This window comes from Hemitrygon akajei, chromosome 1, assembly GCF_048418815.1.
Source record: "Hemitrygon akajei chromosome 1, sHemAka1.3, whole genome shotgun sequence".
NCBI lineage: Eukaryota > Metazoa > Chordata > Chondrichthyes > Myliobatiformes > Dasyatidae > Hemitrygon > Hemitrygon akajei.
The window spans coordinates 14,443,726-14,459,962 of NC_133124.1; the positions used below are offsets into that span (position 1 = coordinate 14,443,726).

General features: G+C 41.1%; 1 protein-coding gene across 1 annotated transcript in view; it reads left to right on the forward strand.

The window, feature by feature from the left end:
* Positions 1 to 574: 574 nt before the first annotated feature.
* The window catches only part of LOC140723062 (exostosin-1-like), a 140,599-nt gene continuing 124,936 nt past the window's right edge, over positions 575 to 16,237 (forward strand). Inside the window, exon 1 of the mRNA XM_073037710.1 lies at positions 575 to 2,170. Coding sequence (XP_072893811.1) covers positions 1,218 to 2,170 — 953 coding nt within the window. The 5' untranslated portion in view covers positions 575 to 1,217. The remainder of the gene's footprint in view (positions 2,171 to 16,237) is intronic.

Here is a 16,237-nt window from a genome sequence, read left to right on the forward strand (position 1 = left end):
CGCCGAAACTTCAGTTTCCAGGAAAAGTAAGTCACATCCTTTTCAGAAACTAAACAGCAGATAAAGCGTCCCCTTAACAATAAGCATTGAAAATATGTCACGCCGGGAATAATACTGAACAGCTAGATTGAATGGGGAACCCCAAATGTGTTAATGTTAAACGCGAGCATACACACAAAATGCTGGAGGAACTCAGCAGGTCAGACTGCATCCATGGATATGAATAACCAGTCGACGGTTTCGGGCCGAGACCCTTCCTCGGGACTGAAACGTCGACTGTTCAGTCTTTTCCATAGATGCTGCCTGGCCTGCTGAGTTCCTGCAGCATTTTGTGCGTCTCCAGCATCTCTGGTTAGCGTGAGGTTTCTTTTGGCGTGGAAGTGTTAACAAAGAAGGGTTGGCCAATCATTGGCGCGGGCAGCGAGGGCTGAAACCTGTGTGAGTCACGACTTCCTCTTTGTCACATCTTCGGAAACTCGGGCAACCGAGCCAGTCTGCGCTTGCCATGAATGGGCTCCGCTGAGGCCCCGCCCACCGCGCCGATGATTGGACGGGAGTCAGCGGGCGAGGAAATGACGCAAGCCCATGGGCACGGGGAGGTTAGCGGTGTGATGGGGGGGTTTGGAGTGAGGATGGAAGCGGTGCTGAGGCGCCGGTGCTCGGGCAGATCGCACGCAGCCCCCCGGGGAGGGAAGACGGCGTCGCAGTAACCGGCTCCGGTTGCCTCCCGCCGGCGGTGGCGGCGGGTTTGGGTATTTGCTTGCTGTCGATGAGAAGCGGCGTTCCCTCTCTGGCGGGAGACGGCAGCGGTACCGCCACCGGGGTCGCGTCAGTACCGGAGTCCGCGAGCGCCGCACCGACGTCGAGGGCGCGCGGCTGCCCGAGCCAGCTCGATGGGCGGCGGGAAGCCGCCGAGCCGGAGCGCGGCCCCTCGCCGCTGAGGCGGACTCTGCTGCTGCCCCTCTCCATGAGTTAGCGGCGGCGGCGGCGGCGAGGAGGAGGCGGCGGTGGGAGGAGGAGGAGAATACTATTTTAAAAAATCGCCCACATGCGCTGGAATAGCAGGAGCTGGGAGCGAGTGTTCAAGTTTCTTCAATCAGTGCGCGGCTGTGCGGCGGGGGGAAGATGGCGGACTGGAGGTGATCGCCGAGGATCGGGCTCGCGTTTCTTCTCTTCACCCGGCGCTGCTGGGCGACGAGCCCCCTGCCACTGGACCCATGCAGGCCAAAAAGCGCTACCTCTTACTGGCGGCCGGCGCCTGTGTGCTCCTGCTCGGCTACCTGGCTGGAAGGCATCTTGGGGGTCAGCCGCCCGCGGCTAGGGCGCAGAGCCGGCGAGGGGCAGCCGAGCCCGGCTCGCTGGCTCTGGCGTTGGCAGCTGACCCACTGCAGAGCTTCTGGGTGGGCGGCGAGCAAGAGCAGGAGGATGAGGAGTTCGCGCAGCGAGTATCACCCCAGCAAAAGAGGGAGATCCACAGTAGTGTGTACAAGGGCAAAAAGTGCCGCATGCTCTCCTGCTTCGACTTCTCCCTGTGCCATAGGAACGGTTTCAAGGTCTACATTTACCCGCAGCAGAAGGGGGAGAAGATGTCCGAGAGTTATCAGAACATCCTGGCGGCCATCGAGAGCTCTAAGTTTTACACTTCGGACCCGAGACAAGCGTGTCTGTTCGTTCTAAGTTTGGACACTCTAGACCGGGATCAGCTTTCGCCTCAGTATGTTCACAACCTGAAGAGCAAAGTTCAGAGTCTGCACTTGTGGAACAATGGCAGGAACCATTTGATTTTTAATCTTTATTCCGGGACCTGGCCCGATTACAACGAGGACTTGGGGTTTGATATCGGTCAGGCGATGTTAGCCAAAGCCAGCATCAGCACAGAGAACTTCAGGAGCAATTTTGACGTTTCTATCCCGCTCTTTTCGAAAGATCACCCAAGGACGGGGGGAGAAAAGAGCTATATGTTTTTCAGGAACATCCCTCCCTTGACAAAGTACTTACTGGTGTTTAAAGGGAAAAGGTATTTGACTGGAATTGGGTCTGATACCAGGAATGCTCTGTATCATGTCCACAATGCAGAGGACATTGTCCTCTTAACCACCTGTAAACATGGAAAAGACTGGCAAAAACACAAGGACGTCCGCTGTGACAAGGACAACGATGAGTATGAAAGGTAAACGTTAGCTTTGCAAAGTTTTGCCCGCGAGGGAGGTAGGTGTTCAAATTGAAATCGAGTAACAAAAATGCGCTCTTATGCTCTGCATCACGTTTCTTCGTTGGTAAGGGAGAGGTGTTGCAATATGATACGTTGCCAAGTGAAAAGCAAGAGTCTAAACAAAAGTAGATTAAAGTATAAACTGAGAGAACAAGTTTTCTTTCTCTCGAGGCAGTGATGTTTTATGACCTAGCGTTTTCAGATGCAGTTTGTAGTATGGGAATGATACTCTGTGGCACTTTGTACGTCAGTTGCCCATTTTGTCGCCTGTCAAGACTGAGAATCTCACAGAAATGTTTCTTGCCAGGAACAATGTAAATAAGATTGAAAGAGTACAGGGAAAATTTGCAAGGATGTTGCGAGGTCTGGAGGACATAAGTTATAAGGAAAGGTTGAACAGGTTAGGACTGTATTCTTTAGTAGAAAGTAGAAGATTGAGAGGAGATTTGATAGAGGTGTACAAAATTTTGTGGGGTATAGAAGGGGTAATTGCAGGCTTTTTCCACTGATGTTGGGTGAGGCTGCAACCAGATGTCATGGGTTAAGGGTGAAAGGTGAAAAGTTTAAGGGAACATGAGAGGAGACTTCAGTCAGAGGGTAGTGAGAGTGTGGAACAAGCTGCCAACACAAGTGGGGCATGCCGCTAGATTTCAGCGTTTAAGAGGAGTTTGGATAGGTACATGGACAATAGGGGTGTGGTCTTGGTGTAGGCCCATGGGAGTACTGTAGATAGCTTAAATGATTTGGCATGGACTAGATGGGCCAAGGGTCTGTTTCTGTGCTGGACTTTTCTATGACTATTCTGAAGCCCATCGTATCAGAATAGCATTTCAATTTGGACAGTATTATCAACTTTAATTGAAATTTCAGAAATGGGGTTCCAGAGACTTACTTTACGATTACATTTTGTACCTTGTTTCGATTCTAGTTCAGTACTGTTGCTCATTTCTAGGAATGCCCTCTTTAACCCCATACATTCACAAGGGTGTCATTTTTGCCAACCCTGATTAAGTTATCCAAAAGCAGAATTTTAGCATGCTCCTTGGATATCTTTTCCTTCCACTTGAGGGATTCAGCAGTTTTTTTCTATTTGAATTGTATTTAGTCAGTTAAATTTTAAGTAAGAAAACAGTATTCCAACTTTTTGATAGTGGTGACTTTCATTAGATAAATTTTGAGTCTTGTGACATTAAATGTAAGCTTGTGATTTTGCTGTTTGCCTGGTAGATGAAAAGCTGCATTTTTAGAGATGTTGCTTCTGCATTCTTCTGTCGATAAATGATATGACTGTTTTATGAATGCCTTCTAGCTGTCACTGCAAATGGCATGCAAAATGACCTTATTCTTTGCATTTCTTCAACCATTTGTGAGTCATTCAAATTATTTCAATTCACAACTAATTACTGGAAATGTTTCCTAGTGTGTAGAAAATTAATCTCTGGGTTACATGGTACTGTAGTAGTCTTATGTGTTGCTCTGTATTGCTGCTACAAAAAAAACATTTTATGACATATGTGAGTGATAAACCTGATTCTGATGTGGGTCTCTATTGTGGACTGAGAGTGGGAAGGGGACAGGAAGAGGGGATTCATGGTTGGGAAATGAGGGGGAGGGAGTGGGAAGCACCAGAGAGACATTCTGTGATGATCAATAAACCAATTGTTTGGAATCAGATGATGTTGCCTGGTGTTTCAGGGCTGGGTATACCTGCACCCATTCTACACCCTGTCCCAGCACTCCTCCTCTGCCAGCTCTCCTGCAGCACTCTACCCATTCCCAACATCCTTCACTGTCACCAGATTTCCAAACTTGTTCTCCGCTCCATGTTGACAAATATAGTACTGTGTAAAGGTTTGAGGCATATGTGATTAGCTAGGTGCCATGTATGTGCTGTGATGATAAATTTACTTTATTCAGTGGCTATCCAGCAGTTAAAATACATTTTAAATACAAAGTGTACCATTTAGATTGCTAGAATTAGGTGGCAAGAAGAAAGCCTCTGTTACTTAGTATACAGTAGTAATTTTACAGTTATCTCAGGGTTGTTTTTTGTTGCTATGGGATACTAACCCCTCCCACTGTAACCTCAAACACTATGCCTTTCAACACTTAGTGCTTTTTGAAATTAATAGTTGTTCATGAAGAATGCTAAGGATTAAAGGTTAAACATTTGGTTCTTGCAAATTCAGTGGTTATTGGGATGAGTCTATGTTCTTTATGACCTTGTTTTAATTTTATATTTGAAGATGCTTGATTGACTCCCAATATTTATTCATTGTGCAGCATGTATATACCCGGTTTGCTGAAGCTGCAAAATTGGGAAAGGGTTTCGCTGAGTCTGTTAAATTTTTGAATAGACGTCCATAGGCTGACAAGTGAACAGCAATGTGTGCTGTCTCCTCATTATGTGATCCCTTTATAGGCTCACAGGCCCATTTAACAGATTGGATTCTCCTACAAATGTTTCACTGTGGCACTTCGTCAAATTAACCTGAGTGGTTAATGAATTTAGGCTGTAACAAAGCTTTAGTATTTTGACATCAAAGTGCTCTGACTTGATTTATTTGTAATTACTGGCTTGCCAGTAAACCCACCACCTCAGCCCTGCTGTAACCGGTAGCTGAGTCTAGGAAAGCTTTGCATTTTACATTTTCTCTATTGTGCATTTCTTTCTGAACATGAACTTGGTTTAATCTAACACACCAAAACTAACCACCTGTGTTTCAACTTTGCACTTTTGAAGCAAGTTTTACCAACAAGCTTAATTCTAGTGCTTGAATCTTAAGTTTGCAGATTATATTCAAAATGTCAAGGCTGCAAATGATTTATTGAGAAAATGTACATGCACACTTCAGTAACATTAGATGGCATTAGCTGCAGGGAACTGGATCTGCATTCGTAGTACTGACTTAATATTGTGAAATTAAGGTGCTGTTTTGGGGGTAAATAATTCAATGATCATACAAAGTACATCACAATCCTTATTGGAGAGTGTTTAATATTACTGCAATTGGATGACTACAATTTGAGAGATCTGTGCAACAGACTAAAAATAATTATTATGCTTGTTAATCTTGCCACTGGTTGCTGCATGATCAAGACAACCAAGTAATTGTGTTTTATTCGGTCTAGTATAGATTAATCAGAATAAGTCTAATTAAAGTATTAAATCGACACCACATTATTCAGGAGGGCTGAAGTGAGTTAACACCTTGCAGAAGTGTCTTGTATTTACTTGACTAATGTAGCATTTTACTTGCATCATGTAATTGTTACAGATGAACAAAATGTATTTGTCCCATGATCTTGTTTGAAAGTGGAGTTAAGTTGTGCAGTTAAAATTCCAAGTAGCACAGCTGCTAGCAATGTCAAATACTTGTGCATTTATTTACATGGACATTATTGTGTCATTTGCCCTTTCATTTTGTCCAATTGCCCAGTAAAGTAGCTGAGGCCTGCATATTAATATAGCTCCAAATTTGTTCTGTTCTCTGTACTGTTGGTCTGTGCTAAAATGGCTGATTTCAGTCATGTTTAATTGCTATCAATTGCCTAGGTAAGTTGGAGATGGTTGGTTCTGATTCTCATTCCTGAATTGCTGCTTTAGTGACTGAGAGGTAAGCAACATGCTTTTGGGAATGTTCAGAGGATGTGATTGACTAAGATTATCTTTTAGCAAAGTAAATCTGCCTTTTTGTTCAGTTATCGAAGCCTCTTTGCTTGGGTGTCTTTACCTGTGTATTTCCTACCTCAGCAGGGAGAAGGTGGGTGAAAAGATTTGAGCTGGGATCAAAATGGCACTTTGCTCAGAAATATCAATTTTATTTCATGTCTAAAGATTGAATTCTGGCCCCACTACAGAGATGTGAATGCATCAGATTGTTAACATTGTGGTGCCTGGGGACAGTTATGATATCAAAGATGTCAACTTTCACATGAAACAAGAAACTGAGCCTGGTGTCTTCTGTCTGGTGGAAATAAAATCCCATGTCGAGCAATGAAGAGCAGGAAAGTTGTTCAAGTTTCAGCATTGCGAGAAGTAGATCATCTGTCAATTGTATCTTTGTAGAACCTTGTTCATAATTGGTTTCCTTTCTTTGTAGAGTGACAATACATCAACTATTTCATTAGTACAGACCATTTTTCGACTAGGCTGATTTCATGAAGGCATTGGATTTAACTGCTTGTTAAACATACAGGAGGTTAATGAGTATCATTAATTTCAGAATCTGTTCGATTAGATGAATAAGTTGTTTAAGTGCCTTGGATTGAGAGTGGGTTTGGGAGAAGGAATGAAAGTGATGTCCGTGTCATCTCTGAGTGAGTTTCAGCTGGAAGATCATTTGCCTACTTGCCCTCTTAAGTTAATTCTTTCTTTTTGTGTTTCAGACTTGAAGTTTTTTTAATTTTTGATGGTTACTCTTAGAAATAATTCTAGATTTTATTTCAGAAGTTCTGGAGACCACACCAACATTTTCTTTAGTTCAATTTTACACGTCAAGATTCATTTGTTTTGGGCAAACCTTTTTATCCATCAAGTGCATTGCCATTTGTTTCCCCAGTGATTCATAGTACGCCTCTAGAACAGGCCCTTCAGCCCACAATGTTGTCCTGAACTATGTTAATAATCAAATACCCAACTACACTAATCGGTTCTGACTACACAATATCCTTCCACCTTTTGCACATTCATATACCTATCCAAAAGCCTCTTTGCACCACAGCTATGGGCAGTACATTCCAAGCACTCCTCATTTTGTGTATGAAAAACAATTGCCCTGTGCATTACCTCTGGACTTAATCCCATTGCTTAAATGCATGCCCTCTGGTATTAGACATTTCAAGCCTGGGGAAAGGTTACTGGCTGTCTGTTCAATCTTACAAACCTCTATCAGCCTCCGTCACACCTGAGAAAGCCACACACAAGTTCTCTTGTATCTCTTCCCCAGTTTTGTTTATAAGTGAAATGATGAAGCTGTAAGCGTAATCTGCTCATTCATCTAAAGTTAGTTAGTTGATCTGAAGGACAATTGATGCAGATTTATAGCTTGAATTGAACAGGCTAACTAAATCATCTATTTATTTATTTTTGGCTGTTAGTAGGATACGGTGATTTTAGTTGTGTATAGTTTTGTGGGGGCCCAGAAGTCTTGCATAAGGAAGAAGTGTGGAAAGAATGCAGAGCCACTGCATAAGGTGTAATATTTTGTTTTCAATTATAGGAAAACGGTGTCTGATGATCGGATATCATGTGAGCCTTCCTTTAAGAAAAGTAAAGCAACCAGTTGCTACATCTCAGAATCAGGTTTATTATCACCGGCACTTGTCATGAAATTTAAGTTAGCAGCAGAGTTCAATGCAATACATAATATAGAAGAAGAAAAAATAAATAAGGAAATCAATTAAAGTGTATGTACATTGGAGATTAAAAGTTGTGCAAAAACCAAAGTGATATATTTTGAAAAAGTGAGGTAGTGTTCACAGGTTCAATGTCTATTTGGGAATCGGATGGCAGAGGGGAAGACGTTCCTGAATCACTGAGTGTGTGCTTTCAGGCTTCTATACCTCCTGCCTGATGGTAACAATGAGAAAAGGGCATGCCCTTTGCTGGGGGCTCCTTAATAATGGATGCCGCCTTTCTGAGACACTGCTCCTTGAAGATTCCCTGGGTATTTTGCAGGCTTGTACCCAAGATGGAGCAGACTAACTTTACAACCCTCTGCAGCTTATTTTGATCCTGTCCAATAACCACTCACCTCACCTCCCCCTCCCCACCCCCACACACACCAGACAGGGATGCAGCCAGTTAGAATGCTCTCCACAGTACATCTGCTTGTCAAACTAACATCGTTAAAGCTCTCAGTGTAAATGGTAATTGGAATGAAGGCAGATTTACCATGAAGTATATGGAATCCTTTTGGAACAGGAAACTTGTAGACACATTGCCAAATATTTAAAAGTATAGCAATTGGTTAATTGTCTATTAACTGCATTTTCTTTATTAGGCAATGTGCACAAAATGCTGGAGAAACTCAGCAGATGAAGCAGAACTGGACTGGAAGAAGGGTCTCAGCCTGAATCACTGATTGTTTATTGACTTCCATAGATCCTTGTTTGACCTGCTGAGTTCTTGCAGCATTTTGTGTGTGTTGCTTTGGTTTCTAGCATTTGCAGAATTTGTCGTGTTTATGATGATCTGTACAAGTTCTTTTTAAAATGATTAAATTTTAAGCATTTGAAGGTTACTAATGCTCTTTCCAAAATGCTTCACCACAAATTATTGAATACTTCCAATCCTAAAAATGTATTCTGATTATGGTTGCCAGTTCTGTAAGGTAAATTTGTAAAAGCTTAGTTTGCCTAAACAAGCGAAGATATTTACTTTTTCCAAGGATAATGTATTAAATCTGCTTTCTTTTACATGTGTTGCATCACCACAATAAGGTGTATAAGATGATGAGAGGCATTGGTCGTGTAGATAGTCAGAGGCTTCTTCCCAGGGCTGACATGGCTAACACGAGAGGGCACAGTTTTAAGGTGCTTGGAAGTAAGTACAGAGGGGATGTCAGGGGTAAGTGTTTTACTCAGTGGTGAGTGCGTGGAATGGGCTGCCGGCGATGGTAGGGTCTTTTAAAAGGCTTCTGGATAGGTACATGAAGCTTAGTAAAATAGAGGGCTATGGGTGACCCTAGGTAATTTCTGAAGTAAGTTTGGCACAGCATTGTGGGCCGAAGGGCCTGTATTGTGCTGTAGGTTTTCTGTTTCTGTGTAGATGGTCTTTGAAAAGTGTGGAGTTAGTATTCAACTGCTTTATGAAAGATTTTAATTTCAGTCATACTCACCTTTTTTAATGTAGGCAACAATGTATTCGGTTTAAGAAAGCATAACCGCTTCTTGTTGAAACCCTGGTTTATCTAGATTGGCACTGAGTCCAACACAGAATATTTAGTTGCAATAAATCAGATACTAACGAGTAGTTGAGCATTAAAAACACGTTGTCTTGCGTTTGCCCTGAGTCTGGACTAATACCAGCACTTGTTCTGGCATGGTGATGAAAACATGTACAAGATGAGAATATACTTGCATAGTAATCTAATGATTAATGATTACCTGGATCTGAGAAATTGTGTAAGTCTTGAATTTGTCTCCAAAATGGAGTAGTGCTTATAATAAAGTTGGGGAGCAAACTCTGTGCATAGGGACCAACACACATGCCTGAGCACCCACATTCATTTACTTTATCCATAAACTAAAACACTTAATGAGCGTCATTCACCTACCCACTTATCTTCAAACCAAATCCAATAGTTAACTCAGCCAATAGCAGAGTAATCCCATACTACCAATCTGCCTTTGTATTTGGCACTTCCAATTACACCTGTCTGAAGATGCTACACTGGCTTCCCCCGTCATTCTGCCAAAGCCAGCCTGCCTATCTGAAATATCAGCCTAGTAAAATACTGTAAGTAGTTTACAAACATGTCCTTCTACAAATGTGTTCGTGACAGTGCCTTACGATTCCCATTACTACTACCACTAATTATAAGTAGTTGTTTACTATCCCCTGATGACGATTAATCACAGAGGCTGTGGACTCGTTTTGGGGGAGGTTCATGTTGCATGTATTCCTGGATTCTGCTTATTTTCTTTTGCTTTGTAACCATCAGGTTCGGCCGGCAGCATTAGTCTAGGGGAAAACAGTCTCTGGCCCCACCAGACTTGTGAAATCTCATTTGTGTGGATGCTGCATGAGGTGTTACCCTGTTACAAATCAGTACCACAAAATATCAGTCAGTACACCATATGCAATTAAACAATTGAGCTTTATCGTTCTTAATTTGACTATAAGGTTAGTAAAGAAAACAGAAAGAAAAAGGGCCCATTTTAATGAAACAGTCTAATGTGCAAGTTGGAGCTCATGGTTTTCCCATCTGCTAGTTCTCCATCGATTTCCCCGGGTGTTGTCGGCTTCCGGCCCCAATTCCAGATCCACTCCATCCTGCATGACTTTTCCATTCCAGCATCTTCCACCGAACAAAAGACCACAAATACCTTGCTCTCAGGCACACAAGCAAGAAAACACTCCCCTCATTGGACCGCGCACATTCCAAAGCCCCCGCTATCTCTAGTCATAACCCAAACACTGCTGCTTCAGAGAAACCATTGCACTACCAGTGAAACCTTTTCCAGGGCATTACAGCTGTTTTTGAGCATTTGATTGGGGTGATCGATGCAGTCTGGGGTGCTTCAGTGAAGAATTCTTTGCCCTGTGGTCAGCAGTGGGGTGGCTGCATGAAGTAATATGAATACTACTGAACTTCTGGTTTAACATTTGTGCAGCTTGTTTATTTTCACGGGTTGTGTGTTTGATGTTTTCTTGAATGGGTTCCTTGGTGTTTCTTTGCTTCATGGCTATCTGGGGGTGGATGAGTCTCAGTTGTATTCTGTATACATTGATAATAAATGTACTTTGAATCTTTGGTAGTAGCAAAGTTCTTTTATATATAAAAAAAATCCACAGAATATATGGACAGTATTAAATGTTTGATGAAGATGTGCCCAGAACTTTCACTGTAGCTAGTTCAAAAGTCAAAGTTCAAAGTAAATTGATTAACAAAGTACATATATCACCATGTACAACTGAGTTTCCTTTTCTTGTGGGCATGCTCCATGGGTCCAATAGCCCAAACAGAATCACTGCGCCAATGGGTGGACAATCAGTGCAAAAGACGACAAACTGTGCAAGTCCAGGCAGTCCCTGGGTTACGATTGAGATCCGTTCATAAGTCTGTCTTTAAGTCGGATTTGTACGTATGTCGGAACAGGTTAGTCTGTCCTTTGATACTTTATGCCCTGGTGCACTCTTTTTCCTTTTTCAAAATGTAGGTCCTTTCAGACGTGAGCCAGTCTCGTCTACATTAAATATTTGGTCAGGCAAATAACCTCCCTCAATTTTTTTTCAACGTTTCAGGAAAAACACTCGCAGCACTTACATTGGCACTCGCTGCTTCACCTTTAATATTATGTAAATTTGCCCTCACTTTGAAACGATTAAACCAACCTTTGCAACAAATTCTTCATCACAGATTGAAATAAACACGAGATGGGAATTACCGATCCATAATTTTAACTTGTTTACCACGTCTGTCAATGGAACAGAAACACTGCAGACTCAGCAACAGCTGCGGGCACGGGTCCTGAGCTCCGCAGGTCCTAAAGTCCACCCGCACTGAGACAGGTTAAATAGGACACACACTACACAGTGTTAACAGCAACGTGATCCGACTTAAAATGGCAGACGGTGTTCTCCTTCCTTGAGCCGATGAATTTTTAATATAATAGGCTTCATGGCAGGTGATTCGTAAGTACAAGTTGTTCACAAGTTGGACGGTCGTAACTCGGGAACTGCCTGTACGAAAATAAATATAATTTAAAAAGTAATAAATATCGAGAATATGAGATGAAGAGTCCTTGAAAGTGAGTCATGAATGGTTCATACCTGTTGGATTAAGGCTGCCTGTTGAAATTACTACATTTTCATGAGGGTTAATCAGATCACAAGAGGGTTAATAATTGCAACATTATGGATAATAATGGCTATATATTCATTTTTATTCATAAAGCTATTGGGCTCACTCCCATGACCAGATACCTAACATGCAAAATCAGCACAATTGCTGAAGCCAGACTTGTCATCAGCCCCATTTCCTGGTATAATTATCAGGTGCCTTGAGCATTTTTCCTTGACAAACCAGTCTATAGAATTTGTTTGAAAATTTTCTTCCACATAAATTTAAAGTTCTGTATAATTTTAATATATGAAGATGCATTAAGTGGGGATTTTGTTTCTCTCTCGGAATTGAGAATTTTTCTAATATATTTGTACTGAGTATAGACTGAATAAATGAAGATACTATCAAAGGTATTTTGTTGCATGATGGGCAGTTATCTACTAGTTCAGGATTTACAGTCATATGAATGACCAGTGAAAAATTAGCTTGCAGCAGTGTCACAGACATACAGGTTTCCCCCACTATCTGAAGGTAGAGTGTTCCTATGAAACCGTTTGTAAGCTGAAATGTTGTAAAGTGAAGAAGCAATTACCATTAATTTATATGGGAAAATTTTTTGAGCGTTCCCAGACCCAAAAATTAACTTACCAAATAATGTAAAACCTAAAATAACACTAACATATAGTAAAAGCAGGAATGATAAGAATAATATACAGCCTATATAAAATAGAAATATTTTATGTACGGTGTAGTTTCACTTATCAAAATTGGGAAGACAGCGAGCCAAAATTGATTTGGAGAAAAAAAATCGGCACGTACATGCATGCGCACACAACTGCTTGCACTTGGTCATAGTAGTCTTTCTCGGGGTAAACACGTATAAAGTGAGCGTCTTTTTTTGGTAAATCCTCTTTGGTTAGCGAAAACGCGTACTAATGTAGGTCTTTCGTAACAGTGAGCTGTCATAAAGCAAACGTTCGAAAAACGGGGGCCACCTGTATAGTAACATGTAAGCAGCATTCACATAAAACATTAACTATACATTATTTTTTACAAGAAAACACAGTTGGACCAAAAGTCCACTTTAATGCAAAGTGATCATGGTATTTCAAATCTGTGTAAGCAGTGTAGCACTGTTTTTGTATTTTCTGTAGTATTCTGCTTCCAGATGTACATTGGAACTTTGAGCTGAAAATGAAAGCTTCTTCACAGTGACCTCATTATAGTATTCAATCTCCCTCAGAATTTTTCTTTATCGCATAGCCGCTCTCGTAATTAAATATGAGTGATATCTACCCTTTCTATATTCCCTTGTTTTCTCCACCTCACAAGATTACGTTGGGTTCTTGGAGAGTAGTGTGTATCTAGTACAAATCTACCTAGGACCTGTTGAGGTTTCCTTAAGAATCACCATCATTATTGTATGTAGTCAGGCTAAAGCTGTTGATACACTTCCTGCGTAATACCGTTTAACACTCATTGCCAGGTGCCAAGCACAAGGTATCGAAATGATTGAAAAACTGGAATGATTTTTTATATATTTGCTTCTAAAGTGTTTGCTGTTTAATAATAGATTTTGGAAAGGCAGCAGTTTGGGTCAGCATGTACTTGAGTTGCAGTGGATTGTTTGTGTGAAACTGGAGCAGTGGTACATGATTTCACTTTGTTTACGGTGAGATTGAATTACACTAACCCCAGTGAAATTATCAAGAGTAGCCGCTCTTTCTAGATCCAGCTCTTTGTACAGAATATTTTGTTTGCCTATGACCTAAACAAACTAAAATTTCTTTACTATTTTAAATTTTCTTCAAACCAGAATAGTTGGTTTAAACTACAACTCTCAAATTTGAAACTTCTCAGTTTTCAATTCGGAGTTGTGTGCAAGTGGACTGATTATTCATGAGCAAAGGTAGTTAATAGGAATCATTGGTTTGTGTACTGCAGGTGAAGAGTTGAATATTGTTGCAAATAGTTAACAGAACCTCTGGCATAGCGGTTAGCACAGTGTTATACAGCTCGGGACATCGGAGTTCAATTCGAGTGTTATTATGTAAGGAGTCTCTGTACGTCCACCAGGTGTTCCTACAAGGTAGCTTAATTGGTGGTTCTAAATTAGGTTAGGGTTAATCGCGGTTGTGGGGTTGCTGGATGGTGCAGTTCAAAGGGCCAGAAAGGCCTACTCCAGTGTTGTATCTCTAAATAAAGTAAATCTCCAGTGCCAAATTTGCATTGAAATGTTGAGCACTCCATACACAGTATCAAATTGTGCTGGTAGTCTTCAGTCTCTTTCAATATGATCTAGGGCAGGTGCAAACCTTAAATATCAATAAACTTTGTTTAATCTGTTGCAGAATTATTAAATTATTGTTTCTGAATTCCATTATTTGAGCATGAGCAGCAATGGCATTGAAGTCAGAAGTATGTTATCATTTCTGAATCAATTACTTTATAACATTTGAAGGTTAATTTGTTTCAACTTTGCTACATTGAATTAGTTACTATCACTATTGTAATCTTATTTATACTGTAAACTGCCTACTTAAATCTATTGTGGAAAAGAAGTATGGAAATAGGCCTTTTCCTAGTAATTCTGCAAGCTAATGCTGTTAGCTCTACAGATAGTGGAGCTGGGATATGCAGCAGTTACATGATACACTACTTGTTACAAAATAAAAATTTACATTTTTATATGCAATAAATTAAGTAAAATGGATCTTAAGTAATTTGTTTGTCTTGATCTGTAATTCTTCTTCCCCCCCTCCAGCGCGCGCGCACACACACACACACACACACACACACACATCCAGTTGTGTTTCATTAGAACAGGGGTTCCCAGCCTTTTTTTAAAATGCTGTGGACTCCTACCATTAACTGAGGGGGTGGGGAACCCCTGCACTCCAAGAATGTACTTAGTGCCATGTGTATATCAAATCTTTGGATTTATACAGTGCAAATATATCAACAAAATTAAGAGTTCTGTTTTGTTCTAAGATTCATGCTCTTGTAATATGCCAGTGTGGAATAAACAGCTGTTCTCCAAAAGTAAAAGGTGAAACAGTATTTCTTTCTCCCAAAGTGGGAAGAGTTGAGTATTTGCATACCACAGTTTCAACTTTAAAAACAGGCATTCTTTAATTACCTGATTTCACTTAATTTCCTGAATTCTTTTCCATTTTTAGCATTGGATTTTTGCAACATGAGCAGGTGTCAAAGATTTCAGTTTGGGCCTTTACAGATTATTCTAATCATATTTGTTTAGCCCTAAGTGACTTGCAGAATGAAAAAGTTCTTCCTTGTATTCTCTTTATGTTGTTGTAGTATTATCAATTATTAGATTGATTTGCTTGTAATTGTCCTTTGCTAGTATTCAATTCATTAAATTTGTCAGGCTGTTTAAAAGTACTGGCTGACTAATTAAAACTCACTTCATGTAAATTTGACATTTATGGATCTGTGATAGATTCTATTGCAGTGTGATTTGTTCCTACTGGATAAAGTTCAAGTAATTTGTGTGTTTTTTGTCTCAATCCATGGTCACTTAGGTTGTTGGTATTTTGATTAACTACCACATGATAGTCCTCTTTCTCCCTCTTTCAATCCTTACAATCTATCAAATATTGAAAGGCCTAGCAAGAGTGGACATTAAGAAATGTTTCCTGTAATGGAAGGGGGGTAGTGAGAGGGGTCTAGAACCAGAGAGAACAGCCTCAGAATACAAGGATGTCCCTTTAGAACAAAGATTAGGCGGAATTTCTTTAGTCAGAGGGAGGTGAATCTGTGGAATTCATTGCCACAGATGGCTGTGGAGGCAAAATCATTAAGTATATTTAAAGCAGACATTGATAGGATAGTGATTAGTAAGGGTCAAAGGTTACAGGGAAGAGGGAAGAGAATGGGGAAAAAAGGTATAGTGAATCAGCCATGATGAAATGGCGGAGCACTCTTGATAGGCCAAATGGCTTAATTCTGCTCTGAAGTCTTGTTGTTTTATCAGTGTCATTGTTAAAAGGCAATGCAGATGAAACCAGGATCAGATATCTGGCCCTTTAACCACATGGGCTTGTGTAAAGGGAGCCACACATGCACCTTGCCTTTCTACCAGCTATCTCCTCTTCTCTCCCCCCCCCCCCCCACTCTGTCCTCTTGTAGAGTTTCATCCTGAAATTTTGACAATTCCTTTCCCACCCATAGATGCTGTCTGCCAACTGAGTTCTTAGCAGAAGGGTTTCCCAACCTTTTTTATGCCATGGACCCTGACCATTAACCGAGGTGTCTGTGGACCACAAGTTCGGAACCTCTGGTCTAGCAATTATTTTCTTCAGTTTGCAGCATCTGCAGCCTCCTGTCTCCAGTGATTTTCTTAACCCCAGATTCATCTGTTCCATAATGGAGAAACAAGATATTTCTGCAGATGCTGGAATCCTTGTGCAGCACACAATGGTGAAGGGACTCAGCAGGTGAGGCAGCATTTATGGAGGGAAATGATTTGCTAACATTTCAGGCAGAAACCTTC